The sequence below is a fragment of the Marmota monax genome, unplaced genomic scaffold (genome assembly GCF_021218885.2).
Source record: "Marmota monax isolate L192 unplaced genomic scaffold, Marmota_monax_Labrador192_F-V1.1 WCK01_AAM20220418_F8-fsc00011, whole genome shotgun sequence".
Lineage (NCBI taxonomy): Eukaryota > Metazoa > Chordata > Mammalia > Rodentia > Sciuridae > Marmota > Marmota monax.
The window spans coordinates 22,851,771-22,876,834 of record NW_026693082.1 but is presented as its reverse complement, the minus strand read 5'-3'; the positions used below and the strand labels follow the sequence as shown (position 1 = coordinate 22,876,834).

Here is a 25,064-nt window from a genome sequence, read left to right as displayed (position 1 = left end):
CAAGGACTGCCACTTCTGATAGCACCAAATCACTGTATTATTCATTTAGCAGTTTAATAAGTTTTATGGATGAGTGGTGAAGCCCACATTCACTATAAGATGACAAGGAACTTAGTTTCAATTCAATTGCAATTTCCTTTGTGAATTTCAAAAGTTTCCAAAGCATTTTTTTTTATAAACAGAATGCTCTTTTCCTTAACCAAAATGCTTTTTCAGACACCAATGTAGAATTACCTATGCATTTTAGTGCTGATTATTTTTAACTATAAAATTTCTCTTTGATTAAATCCATTTATGCTTTACAATCTATGAAAATGACAGGTAAAATATAAACATGAATTATTTCTAATTTATAGTACAGTTGTACTTACCCTTAGAGTCCTTTTCTTGTATTGCCATGTAACTAAAATAGGACTTTAAATTTTATCTCCACCTCATGAGCTGTGTGATTAGGTCTTAGGAAAGTTGCATTACCTGTCTAGCCTCATTTCCTCCATCAATAAACCGGGGATAATTACGTATGCCTTATACCATTATTTTAGGAATTCAATGAAATAAAGTACAAAATTTGCCAAATATGAAATATCACAGTTTCTGAGCACAATACTGTTGTTTAGTGTTGTTTTCATATCAGTAGTATTTTGGAAAATAGCATGTCTAATAAATGGACTAGAAGAAACACGGCTGAAAAGATAACATGTAGGTACTTTATGTTCACCATGCAAGGATCCATGATGGTTAATGTGACTGGATTTAATATGTAAAATTTTTCTATGTTGTTAAGATATGGCTGCAAAGTAGATATGAATTTCTGAACATTGGTCCATTAATTTGCCCACAGCTTGCATTTGTAGTAATATTTTGAGATATCAGCTCTAATTTGCACATATATTTCATATGTAATATTTTAAGATATTAACTGTGAGTTTTTTCCTCCCTCTGCTTCCTTCCATTAGTTACCTTTTCCCTATCATTTCGGTAGTAGCACCTAGCAGGCCAGGGTGAAGACAGATACTTCTTAAAGTATGTATTAAAAACAATATTCTTTAAATCATAGCTTTTGAAGAATTGTGATTGGACAAGGAAGTAGATTTCATTTATCAGAGGAAAGACTGCAGGTATAACATTGACAGAGATGATACTTAAGACCAGGAAGAATGGATTCTGTTTCTGCAGAGGCCAGTGATGTCAGAGAATGGCACTTGGGCCACAGCCTTGCTTCTGATGACAAAGCAATTTAAACTCCTCAGGAACTTACCATTTCCCAGGAGAAGAAAATGAGGACAAGAATTATGAACTGAGTGGTAACCCCAAAGAGAGTTTTAAACAAGAAACACATGAGAAAGACCATGAGATGGTTTGTATATATACGGTTGATATATTGGAGGCTTGGTCCTCAGTGTGGTAATGTCTAGGTGGTGGGATTTTAAGAGGTGGGCACTAGTGGAAAGTCCTTAGGTCCTCAGGGATTGCATAGTTCTCCTAGAACCTCAAGTAGTCCCCAGTGGCTCTTTGGATTCCCATCTTGCAATATGATCTGTCATTCCTGCACATGCTCCCACCATGATGCCATCTGCCATGAGGTAATGTAGCAAGAGGGGCCCTTGCCCTTGCCAGAGCTGGTGCCAAAGTATCCTATTTGTACTTTCGGCCTCCTAACCTATGGGCTAACTAAATTCTTTTCTTGATCACTAAACAGCCTCAGTTATGCTGTTATAGTAACAAAAGAGAGTCTATCCGAACACTAGGCTAAAGGTCTCATATTCTAAGCTAGATTCAGTTATACGGAAATAAAAATAAAAAAACTTCAATTTTCCAACCTTAGGCTTTATGATGGGGCTGAAATGTCATATCTACCAATTCACTAGGTTTGAGGTCACTTCATATTTTAGTTCTTGATTAATATTAAACTCTCCACTATCTGAAATCATGTTAAAGATTAGAAAGAGAAAAGAAAAATGCTTTCTCTCAAATAATTGAACTTCCTCAATATTGAAAATAATTGCATTTATTATTACTGATACTTTTAAAAACTACATTATCTGAAGTATATTAGACCTCTATATATTTTTTTATCTTAGTTTAAAAGTGAACCTGAATGCAACCATTTTGAATTGTAGCCACCATGGGTGCCTCTGAGAAACCTCTGGCCTGTTTGCCTTATAGTTACCGAGACTATGAGAGATTAACAAAATCATTAGAGAGGTATGTGGAGCTTTACGACCAGACCCTAGCACTGTCAGCTCCAGGAATATGCCTGACATCTTTGATGTTAGCTTGTGATAAGTCCAGGTATACTTCTACTTGGGTGAAAGCCACTCTTTTTAAGCCCACATTGATATGGATCCACTAGTCTTGTTGTCACTCTTGACCATGGTTGTGTCAGTAAGTCCCCAGTAACTTGTACTCTGTGCAATCTGGGATCAATTTGCCCCTTTCTGTGGTCTCTTGACAACTCTCAACTAGTGCAGTCACTTCTTAAACACTGGATTTTCTTGAAACTACAACTCAAGGTGTTATTTATCATGTATAAATATTTTTAATCTCATGATAAACTTAAAAAGTTTAGAAAATTTTTCTCTTACAAGGTATAGCTAAAATTATGAAGTGTCAATATAAGAACTCTTAACCTACAAATTATACTAAAATATACTTATATGATCAGAATCTATATCAGCCTTATCTCTAGCTGACTTTAGTGGGTACTGTCTACAATCTGTAAGTTTAACCATTTTCATTTGTAGCTGTGTTTCTGAGTCATGGACCAAAGCTGATTATGTTACAGAATAAGCTATTTGAAATGTTAACCACAGTAAGCCAGGCTGAACCATGATAAGACATAATGAGATTATTTATATCAAGTTTTATATCAACTACACTTAGTATGAATCTCAGGCACATAGAAAGGTGAGGAGAAAAAGGATTTGAAATGACTTGTTGATGTTGGTTTGAAATCATTTAATCCTACTAGAGAATATTTAAAACAGTCCCTGCAATAATTAATATTTTGTTTTTGCCACCAAGTATTTGGCTCATTGGAGCCATGAAATAGCCATAACTTATTTTAAAAGAAAAAGTTAACATTTGACCTATTGCCATGGACATAATATGTTTCCTGAGTGAATGAAAATGTTTGTCTATATTATTTAACTTCTTTCAAGAACTTGCTTGTATTTTTGCTTTACGTGATGTTGTAACTTTAATTTAGTCACAGTAGAATAAAGTATGTATAGACAGAAAAAGGAACAAAAATATTACGTATTGCAATACTCTAAAATATGTTATTTAATAAGAAAGAAAAAATGATTGTTACCTTCTGGATAAAAGAGAAATCTGAGTGAAATATCTGGAACATTAAATATATAACAACATTATTGTGAATAATAATATTTGTGGGCTACTATGAAGGCAGTCGTAAAAAGCATGATCTAATAAAAACTTTGAAAACAACCCAATTTAAATTACTGAAAATCCGATTGTTTCTCTTCTTCTAATTTTTTACTTTGTAGGGTAATGAATACAACATTGTTAAAATGTAAGCATAATGGGGGTCAGGGCTGTGGCTCAGCGGTGGAGCACTCGCCTAGCACATGTGAGGCCCTGGGTTCGATCCTCAGCACTACATAAAAATACATAAAATAAATGTATTTAAAAAGATGTAAGCATAATATAGTATTCACATTTGAAATATTCACAAAGGTCCTTCCACTGTTTTCTTGTAAGCATTGCTTTTGTCTATCTAGTGCCATCCATTGTAAGGTTGGGAGGTACTTTAACCAACAGATAACTGATTCAAAAAAGAGAAAACGCATCTGTCATTTAGACAGGCCTTTGCCAGTAGAAGCTGGTTGTTAAGTAACCAAAGGGTTTTCTTAAAATTCTGTCCCCAAAGTTTTGTTGTCATGATCTGTGTTCCACATTGCCTGATGGCAATGTCACTCTTTCATTCCAACACATTTTCTTAGTTCAGCTGCAGTTTTTTCCAGCTGTTGAATGTTCCATTGCCATTGTCTTCTATTTGATTGAAGCTTGTTCACCTGACAATGTAAACGCTTAAGAATTGCATAATACCTCTTATGTTGCACCTGTGAAGAGAACAGCACACATCAACAGGGCTTGAGAAGAACACAACAGCCATGAAAGATCTTTTGCCTACTCTAAATAAATAAAATAAAAGAATTTGTCACTGGCAGACCTACCCTAGGATAATGAATTAAGAAGTTTTCTAGCAAGAAAGGAAATGATAAAAGACAGAATCTTAGGAGATCAGGAAAGCAGAAAAAGCAGGGTGGAACAAAATTAGGGATAAAACAGGGAAAGATGGAGAAGTCACAGTGAAAGTAATGGGTTTCTTTTGAGGTAAAGAAAATTCTTAAAATTAATTTGGATGATGGTTGCATAAATCCGTAGATATACTAAGAGCAACTGAATTAAATAATTTGAATGGTGAATAGAACATGAGTTATTTCTCAGTAAATCTCTTTTCAAAACTCAGCTGATGAAATTGCAGTTTGCCTATGAAAGGGGCACAAAACAACTTTCTGGACATGGTGGGAAAGTTCTATGTCTTGATCTAGATGATGGTAACACAGATGCATGTTTACATTAATCAAAATGAAAATCAACTCAAACAAACTGGAAATCCATATGTAGTAAAATAAAATTTAATCCCTATCTTTACCCGGCACAAAAAACTCAAAGTGGATCAAGACCTAGGTATTAAACCAGAACTACTAGAAGAAAATGTAGGCCCAACACTTCAACATGTCATCTTAGGAATCAACTTCCTTAATAAGGCTCTTAAAGCACAAGAAGTAAAATAAAAAATCAATAAATGGGTTGGTATCACATGAAAAAGTTTCTTTTTAAATTTTATTTATTTATATTTATATACAACAGCGGAATGCATTACAATTTTATTACACATATAGAGCTCAATTTTTCTGGTTGTATGCATAGTGTACTCACACCAATTCGTGTCTTCATACATGTACTTTGGATAATAATGAGCATCACATCCAATTATCCCATGCCCTCTCCCTTCCCCTCCTAACCCTCTGCCCAATCTAGAGTTCTTATATTCTTCCCAAGCTCCCTCTCCTTATCCCACTATGAATCAGCTTCCTTATATCAAAGAAAACATTCAGCATTTGTTTTTTTGGGATTGGCTAACTTCACTTAGCATTATCTTCTGTAACTCCATCCATTTACCTGCAAATGCCTGGACAAGACAGGGATGCCCTCTTTCACCACTTCTATTTAACATAGTTCTTGAAACACTGGCAAGAGCCATTAGACAGATGAAAGAAATTAAAGTGATACATATAGGAAAAGAAGAACTCAAATTGGTACTATTTGCTGATGATATGATTCTATATCTGGAACATCCTAAAAGTTCCACCAGAAAACTTCTAGAACTAGTAAATGAATTCAGCAAAATAGCAGAATATAAAATCAACACTAATAAATCAAAGGCATTTCTGTATATCAGTGACAAATCCTCAGAAAGGGAAGTGAGGAAAACTACCCCATTCTCAATAGCCTCAAACAAACAAACAAACCTTGGGAATCAACTTAATGAAAGAGGTGAAAGATCTATATAATGAAAATTACAGAACATTAACAAAAAATTTTCTTCACAGCAAAAGAAACACCAAGAGTGTGAAGAGAGAACCTACAGAATGGGAGAAAAATCTTTGCCACCGGCACCTCACATAAGGATCTACAAAGAACTAAAAAATCTTAACACCAAAACCAAAACCAAAAACACCCAAATAACACAATCAGTAAGTGGTCAAAGGAACTAAAAAGATACTTCTCAAAAGAAGAAATATGAATAGTTAAAAAATATATGAAAAAATGTTCAACGTCTATAAATCAAATAGAAAATAAATGTCAAAATACACTTTGAAATTCAAAAACAAACAAACAAGCAAATACTACACTGAGATTTCACATCACTCCAACCAGAATGATAATTATGAAGAATACAAGTAACAATAAATGTTGGTGGGATGTGGGGAAAAGCCTACACTCATACATTGTTGGTGAGACTACAATTAGTGCAACCATTCTGAACAGTACCAAGAGTCCTCAAAAAACTAGGAATGAAACCACTATTTGATCTAGTTAGTTCACTATCCAATTTTTAACCAAAGGTGTTAAAATTGGCCTACTAAAGTGACTAAGTTACATCAATGTTTATAGTAGCACATTTCACTATACTTAAGCTATGGAAACAACCTCGATGCCCATTAGCATATGAATAGATAAAGAAATTGTGGTATATATACACAATGGAATGCTAATCAGCTATAAAGAAGAATTACTTTATGACATTTGCCAGTAAATTAATGGATCTGGAGACTATCATGCTAAGTGAAATAAGCCAATCCCCAAAAACCTAAGGTTGAATGTTCTCTCTGATATGTGGATGCTAACCCACAATAATGGGATGGGGAAGAAAGAAGTTCATTGCTTTAGACAAACGGGAATGAAGTGAAGGGAGAAAGAGATGGGAATGGAAAAGACACTGGAATGAATCTGATGTAACTTTCCTATGTACAGATATGGACATACCATAGTGAATCTCATCATCCTATACATGCACAAGTCCGGGATCCTAATTAGAATAAGATATATTCCATGCTTGTCTAAATATATCAAAGTGGATTCTACTGTCATGTGTAACTAAAAAGAACACATAAAAATAAAAAATCAAACATTTACAATTTATGGACTTATGACAATTGTGCCTTGATAAAACATGTCAGCATAAGAAAAGTACTACATAATCTCAAATTCCTCTCCAAAATGCTTTTAACAATGTATACAGACACAAATAGTGTTTAAAACTTCAGGTGTTCTACACCTTACCAGCTTCAAAAAAAATTTAAGAGTTGAGTCTTGTCTTCTCTATTGTTATGGTGTACTTCCATGGTATCTCTTTATAGAGAACATGAAAAGGTGAGTATTTTATCTTTAATACTTCAGATGCTTTTTATATTGTGTCAGATTAGTCATAATCAAGTGAAAATAGGTATCTTCTTAGTTTTCATATTAATGCTGTCATAGTGGAATGCATTTTTACTATTAAAAGCTTATTCTTTACCATATTTGTCTCCATTCATGTAAATAATAATTCACTGTAAAAGTCTGCAGGTTTTTGATGAGAATTTTGTCTCATTTTTGGTTTTACATATTGCTTTTTAAAAAACTTGGCTCTTGAGAATTACAAATACGTAATCAGAGAGATTTAGAATGAGGATGATTCCCATTGTCTTTCACTTTATTTCTAGGAGTATCTGGTGTCTAGGAATTGTCATCTTCTATGACTATAGCCTCTGCTGTCTTGCCATTAAGCAGATATCAAGCTGTGGGTGCAATGAAACCTGAAAGAATTCTAGGCCATATTTAAATAGTAGTAATTCCTTTGCTTGAACATATTTGAACATCTTTGAGTGAGGAGTCTATCTATTAATAATATGCATTTATTTAGTGAATTTTAAAATTTTTTGTTCTCTAGGTGTTTTGATAATTGAGAGTAAACTATGGAAACATGAATGTAGCATATGCTTAAAACCTGATCTTACAAAACATTGAAATCTCAATAATTAACACTTACCTCTATTTCTTTTGTTAATTTTTCATGTCTCCTTTTTTCTTCCTCAAGAAAACAAGTTTTTTCAATGATAGATTCTTTTACAGTTATAATTTCATTCTTTAGCTTTGAAATGTCTTCCTGTATAGTTATTAAATTTAAAATATACAAGTCAGAAAGGCATGGTTCATATAAACCTGCAACATTCAGTGTGGCCATATTTTAAGAAAAGTAGATAAATTAAATTTTAATTTTGATACATAGGATTAGATTATGACTTCTATAGGTATACTGGATAAATAACTATTATTCAAACAAAGCTACCTTACTTTGAAAACTCAGAAGTAAAAACAAATTAAGACAAAGGAAAGTGGTATTTATGATGGCATTTGCCTGACAACAATGCAAAGGATACTTAATTCAATAGCAAAAAAAAAATGGTATTTTAAATTTGTACTTATTATTGACTTCAAAGAATAGTAAGAGAAATAAAAAGATGTTTAAAGTGCAATTCTTAATTCAGACTCTTTCCATAACAGCATACTAAATTGGTTGGAATTGGTCTGGATGCATTGGCATAGAAGCTAGAGCCTCAACCTTTCTCTGAATATATACTTTCTGTAACACATGGATTAACTGTTCACTGTGATTTTGTTTAACTATATATTTTTTAGAAATCCACAATGTATTTGTAAATATTTCCTTTATGCATTTGCACATTTGAGGTAGTTGTTATCTAAATTCATGCACTTATCCAAGTTCTTAAAAATTGTGAAAATAGTTTCTGAATGTAATAAAATAGCATTTTATTAACTTAATGATGAATGTACTATTTAATACATACTAGAATGAAAGAAAAAGTTTTGATAAGTAACAATTCAAACCTGTACTTGTGTCATTTGGTTCCCTTCTGGATTTTGGAGATCTTGTATAAGTTCCTCTTTCATTGTCTTTAGTTTTTTTACTAGATCTCGTTTTTCACAGAGTTCAATCATAAATGACCATTGGCTTTCTATCTCCCCCAAACTGTCTTTATGTGCTTTTATTTTTGCATAGTAAGTCTTATATTTTATCATGCGTTCCTCAAAATCTTCTTGGGCCATTTCGATATCAAACTTAAGCTTCACATTCTCTGTATATAAGGACTTGATTTGAGATTCCAGGCTTCCACATTGAAGTCTGGAATTCTCTATGGCAGCATCCTTCTGATAAATTTGCCTTTCTGTTTCTTTAGTTTCTGCAGAGATGGCTGCTATTTGCTTTTCAAGCTCATGAAGTTCATTCTGTAATATATTTCAACATTATCATTATTAATTCATGGTACTCAGCATGAGAGGAAAATTGTTTTGATCCATAATGCATATAGGAAAATCACTTAACATAAATAAATACATTAATCAGATACAGAAAAGAACTGATGCATAATAGAAGGAAATATGCAATAATGTAACAACTACTTTCTCAGAAAGTTCCCAGAATTATATATTTCTTGCTTTTTAATGGTCATCTAATTCTAAATGTTAAATTTCATCATTTTGTTTTGATATTTTATGTATAAAAATATTAAAACCATTTAATAATATATTTTAATAATATATTTATGGGTGTCAAGGAAGACAATATAATAAAAATGATAAAACCCTGACTCAAGAATTAAAAGACCCGCTGGGATCGTGGTCAGTGGTAGAGCACTTGCCTCTCATGTGTGAGGCACTGGGTTCAATTCTCAGCACTGCATATAAATAAATGATAAAATAAAGGTCCATCAGCACTAAAAAATAAAATAAAATAAAAGACCTAGACCTAGGTTCCAGCAGCCCTTACTGCTGTTCACTATTTTGTGTGATCATGCATAACAAATTTAATTACCCATCCCACCTCCCTTTCTTCACTTGTAAAATGAGTATTAAGATATCTACAATATCTATTTTATCTCTCTAGGGCATTGGGCATAGCTAACTGGTGCCTCCTTAAAAGGAGTTTTTCTAGCACCACTCTTCCTCATTCTCCTTAGCTATCTCTGAGCATTCCTTCTTAATCTCAGTGATTTCTTCAAACACAGGTCTTCCTCAGAGTTCAGTAATTCATCATTCCCTCTTCTCCCTCTCTACATAACCCTTGGGTTACCTTGCCCATACTTATAATTTTCAGCTATGCATCTACTGATGATACGGAGAATAAAAGTGACTTTTGAATTCCATAGCCAGATGCCCTTGGCCATGGCAAACTCATGTCCCCAAAAGACTAATTTTTCCTCCCTTCCTAGCCTATTTCCCCTTGTATCAATTATCTATTGCCAGAACCACAAAACCTCAGTGATACAACAATAAATACGTGTTCATGACTGACATGACTGGGAAAAGAAGGGGTTGGCTAGGTGATTCATATGACTGGGAGAAGTGGGGATTGGCTAGCTTGGCTAGGTGTTTCTAATCACATCTCAAACACCTGTGTGTGTGTGTGTGTGTGTGTGTGTGTGTGTGTGTATCTGTACCTGATAATCAAATCCAGGGCCTTGCAAGTGCTCACTGGAGTCACATCCCTGCCCTGGGGCGGCTTACTTTCAAAATTGCTTTTAGGCAGAAATTTTAAGTCCCCTTACTCAGGAAACATATTCATTTAGTTTCTTCTCTTGGAATTTTTTAAAAAGGAAAATATGAATTAACCACAGAGTTTTGTATCCAGTTTCCCAAGTAAAACTAAGAAATGAGAAGGAATGGTATGGGTGAGTGCCCTCATCAGTTGCCATTGTTATTCCCTCTGTATGATAATGAAACTGAGGTTCTGAGATGTTGAATAACAAAGATAATTCATCATTTCACCAGTAAGTGTCAAATACTGGTTTTGAATTTTGAACTCTAGTCAGGCAGTTTGTAATTTTTTTGTTTCTCTCCTACATTAGTATACAGATACTATGTACTATAAGTACTATGTCTTTTAAACATACAGATACATCTGAAATTTAAGTATTTATGTATTTACCAAAGAAAAAAATGTCTGTGGTTTGGCTGGTTGTAAGACAATTTAGGTTGGCTTTGAACTGAGCTGGCAGGGGTGTCTTGCTACTACTTTATCTGTCTCCTGTCCTCCAGTGGGTCAGCCCAGGCATGTCCTTCTCATGATGATAGCAGATACAGAAAAGCCAAAGCTCAACTATTTAAGAGCTTTTAAAAAGCTTTTGCTGGAATCATATCTGCTAATGCCCGCCCCAGCCAGTCACATGATCAAACTCAAGAGTCAAGTAGTGGAAGTATGTCTACCCATGATGTGAGAACATTATAATGATATAGGAAAGGGTGTCAATATAGAAAGGGATGAAAAATTGGGAACAAAAATGCAAATTAACATAACTCTATATTCCCCAAAGTACTTAACAGTATGGCTTTTTTAAAAAAAAAAAAAAAAAACAACTATACATCAAATTCTATAAATCCTCCCACCAAAATAATTGCTGGCTATCTCCATTCCTTTTTTCTATCTATATGGTCATTCTCTTTAAATAAAGTTTTAATGTTTGGAGGAAGGTATTGTATTAAAAAGACAAAGGCCTTCAATCCTTTTTCTGACAAAGACCAAAAAGATAAGTACATTGAAAAGTACAATATGCTGGTGAAACTCAATTTTTGTCTTCAGTGCTAATATTTCAAATGCCCACTTGACATTTCGGTTTGGGTGTCTAATGGACACCTCAGTTAGATATATTCAGAAAATATTTAAGTTACACACTGTTTGCCTTTCATTGCTGTGACCAAAATACCCAACAGGAACGATGGAGAGGAGGAAAAGTTTATATTGGCTCATAGTCTCAGAGGTCCAGTCCATTCCTCTGGGTCCAAGTGAGGCAGCACAACATAGTTGAAGGGAGTGGTGGAAGACATGGAGGCAAGGAAGTAGACAGAGAAAAGTAGGAAGGAAGTCACAGGGAAGATGAACCCTTCCAGGGCACTTCCCCAGTGACCTACTTCCTTCAGCCAAACCCCAGCTGCCTACAGTTACCATCCAGTACATTCACACTAGGATGGACTGATTAGAAGGTTAAAGCTCTCACAATCCAATCATTGCACATCAGAACATTCCTGCACTAACACAGGAGCTTTTAGGCAACACCTTATGTACAAACTGCACCACACACCAAACATGTTCCTCCTTACTTCTTCTGATTCCAACAAACTACACCATTTTCCACCTGGATAATCCAAAGCCATAAAGTTATTCTTAACTTTCCCATTTCCCTTATCCCACATCCTACTTCCCACCAAAATGTGAGAATTGGTTCTCTAACATAAATCCCCACATTTACTTCTGACCAATCTTTGTGGTGTGGCCTAATTTCTAATCATCTTCCTATTTTCATTCTTGTCCTTCTCTTAGGCTCCATTTATCAGGAAGAAGGATCTTTGAAAGACATTTATCATGTCATGCTACTTCCATGCTCAAGAATCTCCAGTGGTGTCCCATTGCATTAATAATAAAATTCAAATTCACCAAAGTGGCTTATATGGCTTTATATGCTCTAGTACCTATCGACTTTGCTATCTTTCTCATCTATAATTCTCCCTTCTTCTAGCCTCCTTTCTGTTTATTAAATAGGTCTAATTCCTTCCCAAGAGCATTTGTAATTGTTTATTTTTCCATCTACCTTATATTCTCAATCCTGGGCTTGAGATACAGCTCAGTGGTAGAGCACTTGCCTGGCAATCATGAGACCCTGGGTTCAATCCCCAGCATGACATTAAAAAAATTCTCTAACACTGCTGGGTCTTGTCACAATTCAGCTTTATTACTATTCCTCCAAATAGGCTTCTCAGATTCAAAATATAATTTAACCCCCTTTCCCCTCCCACATTTGCTCTCTATACATTGCCCTCCTTTATATTTTTTGGAACCCATCAGTGTCTAAAATTATCCATTATTTTATTATTTTTTAAGAAAACTTCTTTAATTTTTGCCTCCCCTAACTGTAAAGTAACTCTATGGCTGCAGGAATCTTTTCTGTCCTTATCACCATGTTCCCAATGCTTACGCTAGTACTAGCACAAAGTAAGTACTCAGTGTTTATTAAGTGAGTGATGCACATGGTCAGGAAAGAGACAAGTGTTCTGTCAGTTACATTAGGATATCAACTCTATTTATTAATACAGGGAGAGGAGATGAACACTACTTTGGTTATCATCCCCTCTCTTTTCTGATCGAATGTAACAGGCTGTTAAATTTTATTACTAGCTTTAATATCTTTTTCCTTCAATACATTTCCAACTTTAAATTACTACCACTACTCCTTCCTCTTCTTCTTCCTCTTAATCAGCCTCTTGTTTTTCATCCTCCTTCTCCTCCTCTTTTATCTTTCTCTTCTCTCTTTTCTCAGTCTTGTATGCTCCTTTGCTCTAGATTTTTGAGGCAAAGTAGAATGAAAGAAACTACACATACTGAAGCTGCAATTTGATGAGTTTTAATATTATTATGTTCATAAAGTCATCACAATAATTAAGATAATAAACATATCCATTACCCCAAACATTTTCTCCCCTTTTCCTTCCTACCTATCTTCCTTTCTTCCTAGGAATTTTCCTTCCAAGGAATTTTCCTGGCATGAAGATTTTCAAGTGTTCTTCTACTATCTAATTTTTTAAAAATTTGGGTTTTTTGTTTGTTTGTTTTGGAATGAGGTAACTCTCAATGGACTTCTAGAGAGCTTCAGAATGGGGACTGGCTATCAGAAAGGCTGAGACTTGATTAAAGTCCTTATCTACACTGCCCCCACCTTTTGGGAGAGGAGAGAGGCTAATAATCAGTCAACTTACATGATGCAACCTCCATAAAAAAAAATTTTAATGATGAATTTTGGAGACCTTCCAGGTTGGTGAACACCTCCAGGTTCTGGGAAGGTGGTGTGCTCCATATGGCAGCTCTATGCAAGTCCCTTCCCAGCACCTTGTCCTGTGCATCTTCTCTGTTTGGCTGTTCCTGAATTGTATCTTTTATAATAAACTAGTAATAGTAAGTAAAGTGCTTTCCTGAGTTCTGTGATTCACTCTAGCAAATTATTAAGCCTTGAGTATGGATGGGGGGTAGACATGAGAAACCCTCGTTGTGGTCTGGATCTGGTATTTTCCCTGAAGTCTCATTTCTTGAAGGCTTGGTCCTCAGTACAGGAAGGTTCAGAGGTGGCCTTTTGGAAAATGATTGATGGTGAGGGCTCTGATGTCATCAGGGGAATAATCCACAGACAGCTGCATGGACTACTGGGAAGTGGCAGGAACTAAAGGAAGATGAGGCATTTGGAAGGATATAGATCACTGGGGCACGCTCTGGGGACTATCCATCCTAGGAGCCTACTTTTCTCTGTGCTTTCTGACTGCCATGGGATAAGGACCTTTCCTCTGCCACACTTTCTTCCATGACATTCCTGCCTTGGAGCCAGCTGACCATGGACTGAATCCTCTAAAACCATGAGCCAAAACAAAGCTTTCCTATTCTAAGTTATTTTTCTCAAGTATTTATGATAGTGATTAAAAAAAACTGACTAAAATACCCCTGATTTATAGTCAGTTGGTCAGAAGTATGAGTGGTCTGGGAATTATCATTGACATTGGAAATCGGGAAGCCTTGTGGGGATGATTCCTTTAACTTGTGAGATCTGATGCTAACCTCAAATAATATCAGAATTTAATTGAACTATTCAATATGAAGTTGGCATTGCGAGAATCAGAAAATTGTTTGTTGGTGTTGGAAAATATCCAAAGTAGTATAAGACTTCCAACATTGTTCTTCAAAATTATTTTAGCTGTTCTAGGTCCTCTTTTGTATTTCCATACAACTTGTAGAAATCAGTCTGTCAATTACTCAAAAAGTATTGAGAGCCACAGGTGAAGGGGCCCCAGCAAACTTCCAGCTGCCAGCTGATGATTGGCTCACAGCAGCCCCAGCATACTGCCAGCTGCCAGCTGATTGGCTCCTCTGCAGTGATGCTCATTGGGCTGTTTCCTTGCCCTTTCAGACCACAGAGCTGCTCATTGGGGGCCTCTTTTAGCTCTGCCCATGCGACCCAGCCAATCGGCCTCAAGTGCAGGAGAAGTGTGGGGGTTGAGAGGCTTGTGGGAAGCGGGTGGTGGCAGTTGGGCTCTGAGGGAATTCCTGAAGAACTCTGTGGTACAGTGTGTGTGTTCTAAAAATAAAGTTAGTTTCTGTTTGATAAGTGGCTTTTGAATTGTGCCCAGCCAGACTGCGGCAAAAAGGAAGCAAACAACAACAACAAAACCTTCTGGGATTTTTACTAGTACTGCTTTTAATCTATAAGTAAACCTGGGAGAACTGACATCATAACGCAGTGGTTGCTGATTTTCAACATACTGTCTCCATTTATTTAAATGTTGTTTAATTTTTCGCATCATCATTTTACATTTTCAACATATAGATTTGATAAGCCTTATATCAAAATGATCCCTAAGTATTGCATAGTTTTGGTACTTTTGTAAGTGATATTGCTTCAAAATTTTTAATTTCTGAAAATTATAGAATTATAGAATTTCTGAAAATTATAGAATTCTATATGTTTCTGCCAATATATAGAAATACAGTGTTTTGTTTTGTATATCAATGTTCGTTTTTGTATATCAATCTTTTATCCTAAACTTACGTTTTAGTACTAAGAGCTTTCTTGTAGATTATTTGGGATTTTCTGAAAATAATCATGCTACCTGTGAATAGAAAGTTTCATTCTTCCTTTCTCATCTGGATACCTTTTGTTTCTTTTTCTTACATGTTTGTACTGGCTCCAACTCCCAGTAACTTCCTGAATAGAAAAAAGGGCAGATATCCTTGCATTCCTACTCATGTGAAGAAAAAAATATTCAGTTCTTTCCGTGGGGTGGCAAAGGGATGGGGTGAGGCGGGCACGGTTGCTAGGGTACCAGGGTGACAGGTAGGCATTAGCAGAGGTGGTGGTGAGGCTCAGGGCAGGCCAGCGAGGCAGAGAAGAAGAAGTGGTGGTGTAGGATGGCGGCGATGACTTACGAGCGGCTGAAGCTGCAAATTATACCTGAAAAATTTTATGTGGAAGCTTGTGATAATGAAGCAGATGACATACTTACCATTGACCCTGTGTCCACAGAGGTCACCCTTATAGCCACGAAAGATGTTCCTCCTTCAGCTGTCACAAGACCAATATTTCGTATACTGGGCACAATCCATCTGGTGGCAGGTAATTATCTTATCATCATTACCAAAAATACAAAAATAGGTGAATTTTTTAATCATGTAATCTGGAAAGCAACAGATTTTGATGTCCTTTCTTATAAGAAGATAATGTTGCACTTAACTGATATTCAGTTACAAGATAATAAAAATGATAAATAATAAAATAATAAAAATGATGCTAAACCATGTCTTGAGTGTGGATGGGTTTTACTTTTCAACAACATATGATTTGACCCATACTTTGCAGCAGTTGTCCAACACTAGTCCAGAATTGCAAGAAATGAGTCTCTTGGAACGGGCAGATCAGCGATTTGTATGGAATGGTCATCTTCTAAGAGAACTGTCTGCTCAGCCTGAGGTTCATCATTTTGCTCTTCCAGTGTCACATGGTTTTATTACTATGCACTCATGTTCTATCAATGGAAAATACTTCAATTGGATTCTCATCTCCAGGAGGAGTTGTTTCAGAGCTGGCGTGGATTATTATATAAGAGGAATTGATTCTGAAGGCCATGCAGCTAACTTTGTAGAAACAGAACAAATTGTGCACAATGGTGTCTTCCTTGGGAAGTGGAATGATCAGATACATTGCCTTTGACTTCCATAAGGTATGTAAAAGTATGAGATGGGATCAACTAAGTATTTTATTGGATCAGGTATCAGAAATTCAAGATGAATTAAGTTATTTTCTAGTAGACTCTGCCGGCAAAGTGGTGACAAACCAGGAAGGTGTGTTCCCCAGCAATTGTATGGATTGTCTAGGATAGAACCAATGTGATCCTGAGTTTGTTAGCTCGTCGGTCTCTTCAGGCCCAGCTTCAGAGACCAGGTGTTTTGCACGTGGGACAAAAGCTCGAAGAACAAGATGAATTTGAGAAGATCTATAAAAATGTCTGGGCTGACAAAGCAAATGCTTGTGCCAAACAATATGCTGGAACCGGTACCTTGAAGACTGACTTTAGCAGAACTGAGAAGAGAACTCAGTACTCATAAGGGATGGTTGGAACTCACTCAAATGATATTACAAGATCAACTTTTCTGATGGATTCAGACAGGATTCCATAGACTTATTTCTTGGGAACTATTTAGTGGATGAATTAGAATCTCTTAGTCCTTTAAGTGTTCCAAGGGACTGGAAATTCCAGGCTTTGCCTATTATTATGGTTGTTGCCTTTTCAATGTGCATTATCTGTTTGCTTATGGCTGGTGACACTTGGACAGAAACACTGGCTTATGTACTCTTCTGGGGAGTTGCAAGCATTGGAACATTTTTTATTATTCTTTACAATGGCAAAGATTTTGTTGATACTGCTAGATTGGTCCAGAAAGAAAAGATAAACTGAATCTGTGTTTGTGGAAAGTGTCTTGGCTTGGAAGATTCCATGATGTAGAACTGGAGTCTTTACTACAGTTAGTCACTGTCTTTTTAAAGCCTTTATCCAAAAGCACCTCTTGTGCTCTGTGTGAAGTAATGACGTAAAATTGATCTGATGTTATTGCCTTGATGATCTCTTTACTGTTGGGATGGTTATATTTATAATTTGAAGCTATATTATAATTGAAAAATAACCCAAATTCAGCTCACAGAAAAGGAATATACTCATTGTTAAGTTAATCAGCTGTTGCAGATTAGTAATATATTTTTTAAAATTAGCTTCTTTCATTATTTAAAACAGTACAATTATTTTTCTAGCTGTTTCGTTATTGTCATTGTAGATGCAGTCACCGTTAGCAAGCATATTTTTCCACACCTTTGGACTTTTCTTCGAAGTTTAACAATGAGCTAACTCTACTATGTCTATAAAATGTAAGTCTCTTACTTACATCAGATGGCTTGATGAAATAGTCTGTGACTTCACGGGAAGGAGGAGGAGGATGGGGGTCTGGATTCTTCAGTTTCTGGTTGGCTGCCTCCACCTCAGTCAGCTTGAGCTGCTGCAGTGCACCAGCAGTTTACGTGTGATGAAGGGTCAAGACAGACTTCTGTCTTTTTTACCAGGTGTGCATGGAATCAAAGAATGGAAAGTGTCTCTCTTATGCTAAAGGTCCAAAGCCTCTACTTTTTAAGGATTGTCCCATTGTGGGAAATACCCTTGACTGGCCAGATGCTTCCTCTTGTATATTTTGGTTTCTTTGGGGGTTATTCACTGAGACCCAGAGGCCTCTCTAGATCTGATATTGCACTTAGGGCAACGGCTGCTTTTCCACGCATGTTACTATTGCTTTTCTCTCTGTCACGTTTTTTTGTTGGCTATCAATAACTGTGTCTAAAATTTAGTGCTTCCAGGTAGTTATAGTTCTCCAAATCAAGGACCAACTTCAACTTCAATTCATGTGCAAAAACAAACCTGAAAAATATGCTTCAGAAGCTGTGCATAGTTGAAATTGTAAGTCAGATTGTATATTCAAATTGTAATTATGAGGTTTCAATAATAGTACAGTATGTAAGGTAGTGTAGTTACTACTATTTTGAAACAATTCAATTAAACACTGCTACTATATTTCAGTGTTTTGCTTGAAAATATGTACAGGTTTTTTCCCAATAGTAGTACCTTATGTTGTCCTTAAATGTTTCTTAAAGCGCCTTCATTTTAACATTATCTTTTCCAATATAATCTTTTACAAACATTAATAAGAATTGTTGCTTTTAGAAGCTCTGAAAGAAATAATATTTTGGAAAACCCTGTGTAGCTTAAAATCAGTCATTAAAACTCATAGTAGGGTAAGTAGATAGAGCCACCTATTCTTAACATGTAAATAAGCATAATTTGTTCCAAAGATGGAATATTGACACATAGCTCATGTCTACTGTAATTTATTATCCAAATGCTACTGGGCATTTCATGGTAATGATGTGAAAACTACTGCATCAAAGACCAAGTCTGAACCTCTAATGTGGCTGCTTGCAGGGAATGGACTTATTGGTATGTTAGGTCATAAGCTATCAATATTTCAGAACCCTGTAATGATTTTATTTCTTAATTTGTGTACTATACATCCATAAGTGAAAATAAAATGTCATATACTTTTCTAAAAAAATAACAAAAGAAAAAAAAAACATTCAGTCTTCCAACCTTAGGTATATGGTTGACTTTAGGATTTTTTTTTTTTTAAGATGGACAAAGTTCCCTTCTAATCCTAATTTTCTGAGACATTTTTGTCATGAATGGATGTTGAATTATAACAAGCACTTTATATATATTTTTAAAAAGAATTCTCTCTATATAAAAGCAATTTTTAATTTGCTTCTTGTTTAAAAACCAAAGGTTTCTCATCACTGTTAGAATAAAGTCCAAATTTTTAATCATAGTATATACCTTCCACCTCTTCTCAAAACATACTCTATACTATACCATTATCAAACTACATAGGGTTCTATGAATGTACAATGCTGTTTCAGGCTTCTGTGAATTTCTCAGATTCTGTCAATCTGGAATATCATCCTCCTTATCCCAGGTTCCCTTAATCTTATACCTGACCAAGATACCCAATCAATCAGTGAATTCCAACTGTCTTTTAATACCCAACATTGAAAAATCACTTCTTTTGCAATCACTCATTCTTCAGTGTTAAATATGTTGGGCTACTACCTCTATTGTTGATGCTACCATCATGAGTGCAATTATTTGTTTACTTGGACTCCTTCCCAAATAAATCATGAGCAATGCAAGGGTAAGGACAATGTTGAGAAAAATGTTTAGCAAAATTCTCAATAGAAAGTGGGCCCTAGTTTAGCTATAGTGAATTGCGCTACTACAAACATTGAGGTGGCTGTGTCCCTGTAATATGCTGTTTTTAAGTCCTTTGGGTATAGACCAAGGAGAGGGATGGCTGGATCAAATGGTGGTTCCATTCCCAATTTTCCAAGAAATTTCCATACTGATTTCCATATTGGCTACACCAATTTGCAGCCCCACCAGCAGTATATGAGTATACCTTTTTCCCTACATCCTTGCCAACACTTATTGTTGTTTGTCTCATAATAGCTGCCATTCTAACTGGAGTGAGATGATATCTTAGAGTAGTTTGGATTTGAATTTCTCTAATTGCTAGCAATAATGAACATTTTTTCATATATTTGTTGACTGATAGTATAGTGTAATTAAAATTGATTCCCAATATGAAGTTCTTTTAAAATTTTTTGTCACTATTAAATTTTGAAGACATTTAAAAGATTATATGAAATAAGTTACCTGTAAATGAAACAGAACTTTTTTGTTTCTTTCTATTTCTGATGTTTGTGATTGTTGTTGTTTTGCAACTTGTTTTACAACTTCAGTTAATGATGATGTATCTTCTTTACCCACAGCTAGACAAAAGAATAAAGTTCATGATAAAAACTAAATGCAGACATTTTAAGACACTTATGTTTCTATACTGGAACATGAAAAATTAGGTGTTTTTTTCTGATATAAAAGAAAAGTACATTTTGGATTGGTAATCCTCCCTGATTCTAGACAAAATCAAAATCAAAGGCAATAATAGTAGGCAATTCAGGCAACTCAAAGCTGTCTTCTGCAATGCCATAACTGTTCTTTTCTGGAAGAGTATAAATATTTTGATTGACCTAATTTTTTTTTAATCTGGACCACTTGCACATATACTATAGCGTCACCACAACAACTCAATAGCAATTACAGTTGATGGATTTTCAATATAGGCCTGTATTTTCAGGTTATTATGGCTTTTCTAAACACTGAGTACATTTCTTCCTAGTGAAATATAACTGCTTCCTTCTACTTTAATTTATTATTCCTTCTAACATAATTATCTTTTGGTACTACTTTTTGTTGATGTTCTTTTAATTTTTTATTTCTTAAGATTGATTCATTACCATCTTTAGGAACTTCTTCACTCTTCCTTTCCTTGTTGCCTGACATTCTCATTGTCTGTAATCTCCTCTTTTCCACTGTCTGGCTCACCTTCTTTACTCCTACAAAAACATCTATATTGTTATAAATTGTCAAACATGTCACAGGAATGCAATGACATTTCACCACTGGTACCAGTAATTAAAAGACAATGAGTAAGGGAGAGATTTTGGAAGAAAAGTTGAACCGTATTTGAATCTTGGTTCTCCTGCTTTTTAGCTGTTATGACCTTGAGTAAGTTTCTTCTTTGATTCACTGTGTCCTCATCTCTACACCCTATAGGGCTGTTGTAATAATTATAACAACCACACACACAATTGGTGAGAATCAGTTCTAAGAATGCTTTAGCAATCTCTACCACAAATTTGGATATAGGGAAATAGCACTCTTGTCAGTGTTATTTTGGTCAGAGTAAGACCCAAGTAGGTTGAAAATCGTGTGCCAATGTACTTGATTTAGGAATAACTGATAAGATGAAGGAGTACATATTTTTCTCCATTGAAAGATGAAGATAAAGTTGTTCCAACATAACAATACTGAGTTGGCAGAAGTAAGGGCATTATCGGCTTTAGGAAAATAGGTCTCCAAATCTGCCTGTCCATTCCTATGCAGAGAAAATGGTTTAAGATTTTATGATATGTAAATGGAATCCAATGTCAATAAGTACTTTTGAAACTGGAAGTTGCCATCTCCCATTAAACATAAGGATTTTTCTATTCAGATGACTGATCCTTTTTAAAAAATTCTTAATTGATTTATATAGAACCTGTGCATCTTCCCAAATTGTACTCAAGTGATTACAAGCTTTGTAAGAAAGAAAGAAAGAAAGAAAGAAAAAATGTTATAAAGTAAGGCACATAATATTATAAACAAAGTACTCATGTATTAGTCACACATTTTAAAGGATTAAAATATGATAAACAAAAAGAGAAAAACAACGTTAAATTGCTTAAAACAACGTTAAATTGCTTCTATCTGAGGAGACTTAAGCCTATCCAGAATATCCTACCATGCAAAAGAAAGCCTGAGAGCTTAACTAGCAGATTGTTATAATCACCCCTGAGAATTTATGATTCTTTCCTGTCTCTTCAGGTCACTTCCTTCAAATCTCACCTCAAATGTACCATTTTCCTTAAGTTTTCCCCGATGCAGAGTCCATTTACTCCGTTCATGTCATTATTCTAAGTCCTTTCTTCCTATCACACAGAACTGTCCCAGATCAGTGCTAACAGATCCAAATCTGATTTTTCTCTCGAGCTCTTTAGTTTGCCTTTCATGCTCACAGACAACATCTTATTCTGCCTACCTAACGTAAAATTGCATGCCTTTATACTTTCAGACAGTTCTCTCCCTAAGTATTTATATTGTGCTTGCTTTATGCAGGACATTGTTATGAGTGGTTTAGATAAAACAACAACAATGACAATAAAATCTATATTGTTTAGTGTTTATGTGGTGCCGGGCAGTATGCTAAGAAGTTTACAGATACTAACTCATTTGACTCTATGAGGTAGATATTATTATAATTTTCATTTTATAGAAAAATACAGTGAAGCACGAATAGATCAAGAAAGTTAACCAAAGCCAGCTAGCTATTGAGATGTGATTTAAATTCAGGTATTTGGGCTCCAAACTAAACTACCAAGATTATATTTTAAGGGCAGAAGTATATCTTTATCCCTCCAGAATCAAATTAAACTACACTTTTGTAGTCATTTTGTTGCTTTAATGTCCGTTCCCCCCCACCACCCCAGTACTGGAGATTGAACTTGCAGCCTCTGTGCCTACTAAGAACATAACTCCACCACTGAGCTACATCCCCATATATCCCCAGCCCCCAAATTCCTTCTTTCTATTCCCTTTCCTACTATCACCTTTTATTCTTTGGGGAAATAGTCAAGTAAAAAACATTGATGGAGCAGCTCCTGGAGACTTCCCCTGGCCTCAGTATCATAATCTGCATGACTGAAGAGGGAACCCTGTGAGTTCTGCAGGCTCCTCCTAAGTTCTTGCTAGCTAAATTGCCTTCCTAGTGAGTCCCTTCTCTTTCCTCCAAATCAGTGTCATTTCCATAATCAAAGACACTGTGATCACTGTTCCCATTATACTCTATTTCCCAAGGGCTCATTCCTGGTCATGAAGACCCATCCATATTCACCTACTCCTCAAACATTTTATAATCCTTCCATTGTGGTCTCTGAAAAATCCTATCTTTCACAATTTCAGTGAACTTTCCCTTCATCTTTTGCCTCTAACTGAAATCCAAAAATATCGCTTCTTCATCCTCAAATCACTACTAAATCTGGAGATAAGGCGTTGTTCCTGTTCCCTGTCAGCACTAGAAAACTAGTATCCTTCTCTTCTATTTAAAACCTCTGGTTCTTTGAGGTTCGTGCCATCAGACTAAGCTTTACCTGTCCTTGTTGTTATTAATTGATCTTTAGTTCTCTCCTCCTTACTTCTAGATTATAACTTCTGTTTCTGCATCATTTTCCCCTTTACATTTCTCTGGAGTTTCTACATCCACATAGATGATAAATCTAATACCCTGGCCTCTGAGTTCCTTGATGTCTTCTTTCATCCACTCTCCTCAGGCACCCACAGGAATAATAGTACCTCATACATTATTTCAGTTTCAAACTATATTTTAATTTTCTGGCTTGGTTCTTTTCAGTATTTTGATTATAAGGGTTGTTCAACCACACCAAGACTTCCAATCCATTAACACTTCTACCTTTACATGATTCTTCAGCCCTTCATATATTCTTACTTCTTTATCTGGCTTAGATTCCTTTGCATTCATCCCACTTCCCCTAGAGCTCTTTCCTTGACCTTCTTCTTGGAAAAATCAAACCTGTTGCTTCACTTATGCTCAAGTAGCTGAATATGTTTTTTAAAAAACAAACAAACAAACAAACAAACTTCCCACATATATTTTCCCTTTTCAGCTGATAACCTACCCTCTTATTTAATTGAGATAGTAGAAAATATCAGAGGTTACTAAATTATTCATCTACTAGTCTTTCTGAACCTGTACCCATATATTAATTTATCCTTTCTTACAATGAATAAAGCATCCTTGCTCATAACTAAGGCCAATAATCTGCTCTTGGACTTCCTCATTTTGTCAAAGACATTATTTCAATGTTCTCTCAACATAATTCACTCTTTATTTAGCTGTATGTGTCATCCTAAATAACTCTGATAAATCACCACCTACCAACACGACCACCCTTGCTTTGATTCTGAAACCCGTCAGCTACTCAACCATTTCTTGTTCCCATTTATAGGCAACAATTCATGATGTTCACTTCCTTTCCCTTCATTCTTCTTCAACCAATGAGAACAAACAGTTGCCACTCTACTCTTAAAGCTCTTATCTGACCTCCATGTTGTCACATTCAATGGATAAGTTCTGTCTCCCTTTTACTTGACCTGATGGCATCTTTTGACACATTTGAACTGACCACCTTCTCTGAAAAACCACACTTGGTTTCTTTTGCCGCTTCCTTCTCATCTTTCTCACTTATTGGAATGTTCCAGGGCTCAGTTCTCATCTACTTTTCTCATACACATATTACTGGTTATGCCATCCACTATCTAGTTCTGCAGTTTGAAAATCCATTTATAGACTAACAACTCCCAAATTTATATCTGTAGACTGAATGTCTTTCTTCAAGTACAGAGTCTTGAAATGGCCTACTTCATATCTCCACTTGGAATTTAAAAGGCATTTCAAATTAATATGTACCAAATTGAATTCTGGTTCCTTTTTCCATTCAATTACCACCACTAAAACTACTCTTTCATAGTTTTTATTCATCTCAGTAAGTTACAAGTTCATTTTTCTTGTTGTTCAAGCCAAACCTCCAGATTAATTAGCAGAGAGGTCTCTAGAAAGGTAGATTCCCCAGGGCAATTCAACCAGACCTGCCCCAGCAAGTCATAAAGGAGAGCTCATTGTTGTCACTTCATAGGCCCTTTGGGAAACATTTGAAGACACCTCATAGGTAGGATGCCCAAGGATGTTGCCCCCAATAGTTGTCTTATACTAGAGACAATCTAGTATCTTGATTCTTTTATTATCATGCATACTAAATGCAATTTTTTTCATTAATTGATTGTATTTTTAAATTCTATTGGAATGTAATCTTTCCTCACCCAACCCCAAATAACTGTCTTAGCAGAGCTTTCCTGATAACACTCTTAAAAACATGACCTTATTCTTTCATCTTCTGTTTCCTTGCTTTCCTAATAGCATTTATTATTACTGACATCTATTACCACTGACATCTTTTAGATTTATATCTTTTCTGTATCCTTCAACTTATGTAAACTCCATGAGAGAAGAGCACTGCCTGGCCCAGAATAGGTGTCTAACTGTGGTCTATCTGTAC

At 35.4% G+C, this 25,064-nt stretch overlaps 1 protein-coding gene and 1 pseudogene across 1 annotated transcript; one reads left to right on the top strand and one right to left on the bottom strand.

The window, feature by feature from the left end:
- Window positions 1–1,978: 1,978 nt before the first annotated feature.
- Window positions 1,979–16,003, bottom strand: LOC124099073 (coiled-coil domain-containing protein 122). The gene is made up of 4 exons (XM_046454049.2): window positions 15,691–16,003; window positions 8,485–8,883; window positions 7,625–7,741; window positions 1,979–4,085 (listed from the first exon to the last, which is right to left on the bottom strand). The coding sequence occupies exons 1-4, from the start codon at window positions 15,691–15,693 to the stop codon at window positions 3,936–3,938; spliced, it is 669 nt and encodes a 222-aa protein (XP_046310005.1). The 5' UTR covers window positions 15,694–16,003; the 3' UTR covers window positions 1,979–3,935.
- Window positions 16,004–16,347: 344 nt separating this feature from the next.
- LOC131424535 (phosphatidylinositol-3-phosphatase SAC1-like) lies at window positions 16,348–17,147 on the top strand (annotated as a pseudogene).
- Window positions 17,148–25,064: the final 7,917 nt, after the last annotated feature.

Excerpts from the sequence above, each read along its gene's own strand:
- LOC124099073 (XM_046454049.2), bottom strand. Across the intron at positions 7,742-8,484 it reads ACCAAATGACACAAGTACAG|GAAGACATTTCAAAGCTAAA; the intron begins GTTTGAATTGTT and ends ATAACTATACAG. Across the intron at positions 4,086-7,624 it reads AATTAACAAAAGAAATAGAG|GTGCAACATAAGAGGTATTA; the intron begins GTAAGTGTTAAT and ends TTCTCTTCACAG.